At 41.5% G+C, this 9,913-nt stretch overlaps 1 protein-coding gene across 1 annotated transcript; it reads left to right on the forward strand.

Moving 5' to 3' along the window:
• The first annotated feature begins 1,760 nt into the window (after nt 1–1,760).
• LOC137348879 (probable G-protein coupled receptor 139) lies at nt 1,761–4,360 on the forward strand. Its single transcript, XM_068014113.1, has 2 exons — nt 1,761–1,830; nt 3,453–4,360. Exons 1-2 carry the CDS (start codon nt 1,761–1,763, stop codon nt 4,358–4,360), a joined length of 978 nt encoding a protein of 325 aa, XP_067870214.1.
• Nucleotides 4,361–9,913: the final 5,553 nt, after the last annotated feature.

The following is a 9,913-nucleotide window of genomic DNA, read 5'->3' on the forward strand; positions in this document are numbered from 1 at the left end:
TCTTCCTTTGAGCTAAGCATGTCTCCAACCAGCCGAGTGTTTTCCCCCTGATTCCCATTGATTCCAGTTTTGCTCAGGCTCCTTGATGCCATACTCGGTGAAATGCTGCCTTGATGTCAAGGGCAGTCGCTCTCAACTCACCTCTTCAGTTCAGCTCTTTTGTCCATGTTTGAACCAAGGCTGTAATGAGGTCAGAAGCTGAATGGCCCTGGCAAAACCCAAACTGAGCGTCATGGAGCAAATTATTGCTAAGCAAGTCCCGCTTAATAGTTCTGTCCACGAAACCTTCCATCACTTTACTAATGATAGGGCGGTAACTGGCCAGGTTGGCTTTTTCCTGATTTTTGTGTACAATGCATACTTGGGCAATTTTCCACGTTGTTGGGTAGATGTCACTGTTGTAGTTGTACTGGCACATCTACGCTAAGGGTAAGGCAAGAGTTGGATCACAGATCTTCAGTACTACTGATGGAATGTTGTCAGGGCCCTTAGGTGCAGTATCCCATGCCTTCAGTCGATTCTTAATATCACAACGAGTGATTTGAATTGGCTGAAATATATGAATATGTGAATATTTTGTATCTGACATATCAGACACAAGGCCTAGCAGCACAAGTGTGAATATACTGCATGCGATGTATCCTACACATGGCCATTCAGTACCCGCACTGTGTGAATTTATTATTAGCCATGTAGCTGGCACTTGGCTATTCAGTACCAGCACTGGGTGACTATATTGTAAGTGTTGTACCTGACACATGACGATGGATTACCCGCATATATTGTAAGTGATATATCTGATACATGGCTATTTAATACTCGCACAGTGTGAGTATATTGTAAGTGATGTATCTGGCGTATGTTCATTCAGTACCTGCACTGTGTGAAGATATATTGTAAGTGATCTATTTAAAACATGTTTATTCAGTATATGCACTATGACAATATATTGCAAGTGATATATCTGACATAAGACCATTCAGTCGCAGCAAATGTGTGAATATACTGCAAATGATGTATACTGCACGTGGCCACTAAGTACCCGCACTGCATAACTATATTATGAGTGAAGTATTTCACACATGGCCGTGCAGTTCCCACGCTGTAGAAACACTTATTCATGTTCTAACCGGTCTGTTGTTCTTCTACACTCCTGAAGCTCTGCCTTACTCCTTGGCTCTGTTGTCAGAAACCAACTGCCTTTTAGTGCCTCAGATTCATTCATACTTTGAAAAGTTTGAGTAACACCTATTTATTAAACAAAGGGGGATTGCAAAGTGCACCCAATAGCTGCAAACACCATCCTCCTGCCGAATTTACTGGGCAAGCAAACGGAATAAACACTGTCTCAATGTTTCCTGCTGCAGGAAGGGCGGCTCAAGCCATTCATCACCGTGTACTATGTATTCCAGATTGAGAGCTGCTCACTCAGCACCAGTTGGTGACTTAATCCCAGTAACCCCCATGGTCTTTGACCCATCTCGCCGACAAGACTTTGAATTTCTGAAGAAATGTTGGCAAGACTATATTCCAGTTTCTAAGAGGGTCTATTTAATTCTCTGCAATATTGGTATATTAAAATCAGTTATAACACAAGGGATTGTGACGGCTGGACCTTGTTTGTTGAAATTATTGGAACTAACACGGTCGATTGGGCAATCTAATTGCCCCACTAGAGATTAGCCCAGCGATAAAGGATTGGAATATTCCAGCACCGCCTGTCAGAACTGTAGTCTCCAGCTCATTGATTTTCCAAGAGAATGCATACACCGACAAATCATCCAGTCTTTGCCGTCCTCTACCCAGTTCTTGCAGCTCTTGGCGTTCCAGGTAAGGTATTCACGTTAGTTATTCACTGTACAATTCCGTGTTAAACTGTATTGGTGATTGCACTGAGTATCCGGTTATTCACTATATTTCTCTGAATGTTTATCATCTTTCATCACTCCAGTGTAAGCCGTGCCATTAGTTTTACATCTTTCCCTCCCTCTCAGTTTGATGAAATTATAGGCTTCTTTCGATCTCCAACTCAACCATAAACGTTTCGACATACCTATTTTCTAAATCAGATTTGCCATTCAGTTTTAAATATCTGTCGTGCTGGATTTAATTTCCTCTATAAATGCACCAAGTCAGAGTTCAAGAAAGCTCTGGAGTCTTTGAAGTGATTATTATACTTATCATAATTATTTCCTACCATGTTATTGGCATTTCACTGTGAGTGGTATTATCACATGAATACAATGGTGTGTATATAATTTCCTCTTCTGTTAGTGCTGTACACTAAACGGTAATATCACACACTTAAAGCTATGATCTTATATTTGTTACTGTGTTGTTCAGTCTTTTTATTTCTAAGGATACTATCACATTATGATGCTAGGAATAGTTATGCAGGTTATTGTGGTTTACTGTTCCCCTGTAGCCTGGATGCCACTCCTTCCCATGATCTTTTTAGGATTCCATCCCTCAGAAATGCCACCAGTTTATACATATATAAAACGATCTACAATGGAATTCAATAAAGCACCCTGATGGCACATTCAGATTGTCTATCTGTGTAAATTGAAGAGACCAGTGATCTGCAACCGATAGGGTCTGGAGTAAAAATCAACTGGAGGGTGCATCTGGGCAGCTCAGTATATAATATAGAATAGAATATAACGAATGTGGTACATTTACTGCAGTATCTGCCAACAATAATTCAAATCAATTTTGTGCAGTTTCATTCAGGAATGGCAACACTGTCTGAAATTAATAATTATGAGGTTTCTGCCGGAATCAAATAGATAATTCCATCAGACACTCGCTGTGTATACAACACGGATAGCTATTCAATAAAATTCTTTCAAGAAGGTATGAAGATGCTAAAAAATGACTTAATTTTAACGAAATAGTTCGTTAAAGGCAAGTTATAAATAACGGTGCCGTTTGTCACTGTTCAAAATAATGAATTACTGATTGATTAGTTCCATTAATCAAGGTACACATGCATGTCTGCTCACAATGATCTGATCCTCAATCATTGTCTAATTTGCTCCTGTGTTTCAATTAGATACTACTCTTTGCATCTTTTCCAGCTCAGAGCTTAATGTAATGCTTACATTGGTTAATGGAATACTAGAATCTTGCAGCACAGGAAGAGGCCATGTGGTCCATCGTGTATTGTATGCGTTTTAAAAGGAAACATTGCAGAACTGTAGGGAAAGAGCAAGTGACTGGAGTTTATTGGAAAGTTCATTCAACAAGTCAGCATGGGCAGGGTCGACTATCACTTCTGGCAGCTATCTTTGGGGTCTCTGACTTCCATTTCTATTTAATTAACACTTTAATCTCAGAGTAAATATATGAGTTTACGGCATTATCAAGTAACAAAGCTGTAAATACCTCATAAATTCAGTAGAACTGATGTTGTCGCTGTCAGTCTCACCACTGGTTTCCATTTCCGACAGTTAATTTATTGGCGATTGCGATCTTGTCTCGAGGAAGGTGTGGTCTGTCCAGATGTATCTCTCGGTATCTGGTGTCCATGGCGGTAACGGATCTCCTGGCGATTGTCACTGGAGTAATATTAAATCGGATTAGTGGTATTTATCTTCTCCGCAGTTTCTTATTCATCACTCCAGTGTGTTGCCTCAGTAATGCGCTGGTTTATGCAGCTAGAGACTGTTCTGTCTGGTTAACAGTCACTTTTACCTTTGATCGATTTGTGGCCATTTGCTGCCAAAAGCTGAAATCAAAATACTGCACCAAGAAAACTGCCACAAGAGTTATAGCAATCGTTTGTACCCTGGGCTGTTTAAAAAATATTCCGTGGTACTTTGTATATAAACCTTTGTACATAACTAACAACGTGCCATGGTACTGCAGCATCAAATTAATATTTTACTCTTCACTCGTATGGACAACGTTTCACTGGAGTGACTGTATTTTAACCCCATGTATCCCATTCCTCCTGATTTTACTGCTCAATGCTCTGACCGTCAGACATATTCTAGTGGCCAGTAGAGCCCGGAGGAGACTCCGAGCCCATGGCAATGGAAAGATTCAAAGTGACCCAGAGATGGAGAAGCGGAGAAAGTCCATTGTTTTACTCTTCTCCATTTCGGGTAGTTTCATCCTGTTATGGAAGGTCTATGTTGTTCAATTTCTATACGTTAGAATCACAAATGATTATTATTTTACGGGTTCGAATTTCAATGACCAGAGATTTATTATGCTGGAAAGTGGAAATGTTCTTCAGCTCCTGAGTTGCTGCATTAACACTTTTATTTATACAGTGACCCAGAGTAAATTCAGAGAGGAGTTACAAAATGGCATTAAGTATTCGCTCAGACTATTTGTTAAGCAGGATCAATAACTAAATTAAAATATCCCAAATGTACTAATAAATCTTCTATTTTTGACTCTTTCAGTTCCTCTATCACAGGCGGTCTCTTCTTCCCAGGTACAGACGTTTACTGCAAGACCTTTTACCAATTCTCAAATTAAACCTGAGACGAATTGAGGAAAATGCTTCCTTTTCTGTTGCAGAGGCACCATCCACCTTGGAGGTTCCTTCTTGGGCCTCGGCAAGGGCCAGCGTAAGGATTTGGGTCGAGGCAAAGTCACTGGGCTCAGGTTAATTCATTCAAAGCAGGTAATAAGCGAAAAGGGCAATCAGACTTGTGATATATCGTTGATTAATCTGAGGCCTATTGAAGGTAACTTAATTTTATCCTACAACTGGTTTGCTTTTTGTGAGTAGGACAGTCTCTTAAACTGATGCATGCACTATCCCCATGCAATGTATTCTCATCATTGGCCATCATTCCACATCACACTTCAAGACACAAGTAGGTGCGACTGATAGGTTGTTCAACATCACCATGAATTATCACCCTGGTTATCATTAGCAATGCAGTTTACCAGCTCCCTTTGCACCGTGGAGCTTGGTACCCGTCTTTAACCAAAACCAACAACTTGGATCAACAGACAATGGGTTCCTGGATAAGCTGACGATAGATTCCTGGATCAAGGGACAACATATCTCTGGATCAACCCAGAATAGGTCACTGCATTAAATTACAATTGATAACTTGATAAAAGGTCAGTAGCTCACGGCATCAATCTAGAGATGGTCACAGGATAAACCTGCTATACGTAACTACAGCAATCTGCAATAGGTCACCGCATCACCACGCCACAGATCACTGGGCAAACATTCAATAGACATCTATAAGGATACAAATGGTCTGGTTATTCATGAATATGGGCGAGCAGTCAGTCAATGCACGTCACACAATTCTGTGTGTTAATCAAAGCACTAAAACATTTTACACAAGGAATATGCATGGGCTTTAAAGCCAAGGATCTCACTATCAAGACAGAAGAATGATCAGCTCTCTCATAGTTCTGAAGTTTCTGCATTTTATTCTTGAACCTCTTTCCTCTCGATGAAGCTGCTTAGAGCTGCTCCGAATGCAGAATCAAACCTGCAATATTGTCTCATTTAAAGTTGTTTCTGCCAGTCGAGGCATAAGTAAAAATTTCATTGAAATGTGCCTTTGTGATCATTGCTTTCAGTGTCAGTTTCTAAAAGTTTTGTTTCACCTATTTATGTACACACACGCGCGCGCATGTTTTATTTCAAAATACTTTTGAGTCCTGTTTGGTTGTGAACTAATTTACATTATGCAAATATTCCTGAGCTCAGAAAATGGAAATATCAGATGTAACTTACAGTTCCTGAGTTCATAACTCTTAACATATCTTTAGCCATTCATTCAAAATGCATAACCACTTTTAAAAGTTTGGATCATTTTGTCCGATCATTGCGAGACATTAATGATGAACAATTGACTGTTCTGTATGAGTCATTCAACTTCCTTTGAGGTTAAACCAGGTGCAACCTTTCACTCACAACTTGCCCTTCTAGCTCACTATTCCAAACTATGGCAAAAGGGAACGGCTCTTATTAATAGATACTGGATAAACCTGCAATGGAACACTGAATGAAAATGTATGACATCACTGAATAAACCTCCAATGGATCACTGGATAAGCCGATAATAATTCAGTTGATAAACCTGCAAATGTTCATTGAATAAAACTGCAGTTCCTCACTGGATCCAGCAGCAACAGTTCACTGGCTAAGCCTACGATGGAATACTGAGTAAACCTACAACAACACAATCTACAATAGTTTACTTGATAAATCTACGATAGTTCACAGGATCGATCTACAATAGTTCACTGGAAACACCTCCAATAGTTGTTTGGAAGTGCATGCCATGAGGGTAGGTCCCCAGGAATGGCACTCTTTAGATTGGGATCGTGTCCTGAGGCTGGGGAACCCATTCTAAGTGAATTTCGGTGAACATGCTCTATATCAGCAGGATAACAGGGAAATGTTTACTTCCGTGACCTGCAGCATATAGATCTGTCAGAAAGTCGTGGAGAACCTGAATTTCCAGATCCCATTAACGTTGTAGAGATTTATGCCCACAACATGTCTGTGCAGGCCCACAGCTGATAAGTCCATGTAGGGTGTAGTTGAGGTTTGATTGGTGTCGATCAAAGGGGTGGATTGATTTGGGTGCGCTGGTGAAGTGCTGTCGATTAGGGATTTTATCAAGGTGCATCTATCGGGGGAAAATTAGGGACAGGCGTCGCTCAATAGGGGGTTAATTGAATGGATTAAGTCAGGAGTCATCGATTGGTGGATAGGGACGATTGGAAGGAGGACAGGTCAATTAATTGGGAGGAGGTGTCGATGGGGTAAATCGATCATGGGGGTGCAGGGGTGTGGCTTGGAGGAAGGCAGTAGGCGATCAGCTGGGCTGATGATCTCAGGTGCGTGCCACGGTCTAAGGTGAGGGAGCACGCAGTCCTCGGGTAGGAGGTTTGCAGGCCTGAAGAGGGGATATCAGAGGCCTTTGGGTGAATTCAGGGTTTGGGTGATAGGATGCCTGGGTGAGAGACTGGCAGCGCCAGTGCGTGTGCGAATGCCTCTGATGAGGGGTTCAGAGATTGGACCCCGGGTATGTGGTTATCAGAGGCCACATTGTGGGATCCTGGGTGGGAAATTGGAGGCCTAGTGGGTATGCAGATGCTCCAGGTGGGGGAATCAGAGATTGGAACCCAGGAATTGTGAGATCAGAAGCCTCACGGGTAAAGTTGCTGGGGCAAGTGCAATCATTGAAGTTCCTTAGGCAGGCGCCTGGAAGCAGTTATGAAGGCACTTACCTCCTCAAATAACTCACTCTTTCACCCTGATGAAACTGCCAGGTTTCCCAATGCTCAGACAACGCAAACAGCAAAGGTTGAAGTCGAAAACCTGAATGACAATGGAGTTCATATCCTCAATGTGTAACAACAGACCGCTCAAGACAAAGTCCCCAATCAAAATCTATGATTCTGATTGTGGTGGGAGAAATGCACTGTTGATTCAATCCCGCCCCTCCACAGATCACCTAACATACCACTTTAAACTTTCCAAACTAAAGAAAACCACAGCCAAATTGACCACACACCAACCCTCAAATGAGGCTAACCAAACTAGGTGTCTTTAGATCGACAAATTAGCCGTTTAATTAGAAAAACTACATTTTTAAACACTAGCAAGTTATAAAAAACATTTAACATTGAAAAAAAGTATCCTTGCAGATTTATGATCCTGCCGAAGTGGAATATTCCAATGTGGAACAGTCCAAGGTTGCTTGAAGTACTCACAGCCGTCCGATGGGGAAAATAAATAAGGTTCTTCAACAATAGAACTTCCATAGTCTAATTAGCAGTTGAAGTGATGCTCTTCTTCCAGCGATGAAATCAGCACTCAACAACCTGTAGACACTTTTAAATGAATCAATTTGGCTTTAGAATTTTGTGTTGTGAAAAAGTGATCAGTCTAAAATTCACCTTCCTTCAGTTTAAACTATCAGAGAATTCTGTTCGATTCATGATAGGCCAGCTGTCTGTCTCTGTCTGTCGGTAAGTTAGAGTAGTCTGTTTCCAAAATAAGCTGTATCAAAATTAAATTGTAACATTGTACTTCTCGATCCTCAGTCTCTGTGTGGCTGTATCCAAGGGCAACCAGCATGCACATTTGAAGCTCACTGGTATTCCACTATGTGTGGCTGTATCCCGGGGCAACCAAGATCCACTTTCCTTGCTCACAGCCCCTGGAGCTTGTTGCCTTAAAGCAGCACTGATCCTTTTACGGACTTAAAGGCACACCACATACTTCCCAGGAAAGAAAAAAAAGCTATCACAACACCTCCATGCCTGGCAGGATCAAACACAACACAGTAACCAGTAACCACGGCACAGTGGCGCAGTGGTTAGCATCACAGCTCCAGCGATTCTGGGTACTGCCTGTGCGGAGTTTCTAAGTTCTCCCTGTGACCACGTGGGTTTTCGCCTGGTGCTCCAGTTTCCTCCCACAGCCAAAGACTTGCAGGTTGATAGGTAAATTGGCCACTATTAGTTGCCCCTAGTATAGGCAGGGGGAAGGTGGGGATGTGAGAGGGTAATGGGATTAATGTAGATTAGTATAAATGAGTGGTTGATGGTCAGCACAGACTCGATGGGCCGAAGGGTCTGTTTCAGTGCTGTATCTCTAAATAAAAAAAGTTACAATGTGCAGAAAATTACAATTGAAAATAAAAGCTAACACGTTTCCTGCATTCACAGGTATACAATTTCTAAAATGGTACGATTGTGACAACAAGTTCCACCAGAACGTTTTCAGCTTTAAATTTTCAAAAGATTGTCCCAATTAACACATTTCAAATTTCCAAGCATTTTCTTCCAGTTGTTTTGTTTAGCTTCCAAGGGTCCTTATTGTCCATCACCTCAGCCAGGTGAACTGCACAGCGAGGAGCACTGACCACTACTGGGTTCACTGTTCTCTGAGAAGTTTCCCGAGTACCCCTTAACCTGCGTTGCATCTCTTGATACTGGAAAACGCTGCCCGGTGTAACAGAAGCTGACTTTTTCTTACCCTGGGGTGTCAAAGGAATTTGACAGTATCCCTCCAACACATTGTGTTGCCCACACTGTCCATACAGTCTTTTAAATAAGAATGTGAGTCGGAGTCTGCCTTCTTTACTACAGTTACTTTTCTATAGGCTATGCATGTTTGAACCGACCCACAGGTTAGGCATCAATAACGCATGCGAATTCCAGCTGTCCTGACTAGGTTCAACTAAGCTGCCCTTCAGCATGCATTGTAACTTTGTTTCCACTTGGCCCTGTCTTTCTGGACCTAAGTGGCAATGATGTTGTTTTAAAGGAATGGTCGCCCAAAACCCACATCATGTGTTGCTAAGGTTGTTCATCCTGGATTATCCCCACAAACGTTCTGAATCATTGTGAAAATCAGCACTCAACAACCTGTAGGCACTTTTAATGAATCAATTTGGTTTTCGAATTTTGAGTTGTGAAAAAGTAATCAGTCTAAAATTCACCTTTCTTCAGTTTAAACTATCAGAGAATTCTTTTAGGTTCTTGCTGGTTTAGCTGTCTGCCTGCGTCTGTTGGCTAATTAGACCAGTCTGTTTTACTACAAGCTAGTTCAAAATTGAATTGTAACATTGTATCTCTCGATCCTCAGTCTCTGAGTGGCTGTATGGAAGGGAAACCAGAATGCACATTTGAAGCTGGCTGGTATTCCACTCTGAGTGGCTATATCCCGGGGCATCCAAGATGCACTTTCCTTGCTCACAGTCCCTGGCGCTTGTTGCCTTAAAGTAGCAATGATCCTTTTACAGACTTAAAGGCACACCGCATATTTCCCATGAAAAAAAAACGTATCACAACACCTCAACGCCTGGCAGAATGAAACGCCATTCCTGAAAGGTGTTTCCTTACAACGTGTAAAAAAGCACAATTGAAAAAAAAACAAAGAATCATAACAAATATTATATTTAAA

This window comes from Heterodontus francisci, chromosome 34 (assembly GCF_036365525.1).
Source record: "Heterodontus francisci isolate sHetFra1 chromosome 34, sHetFra1.hap1, whole genome shotgun sequence".
NCBI lineage: Eukaryota > Metazoa > Chordata > Chondrichthyes > Heterodontiformes > Heterodontidae > Heterodontus > Heterodontus francisci.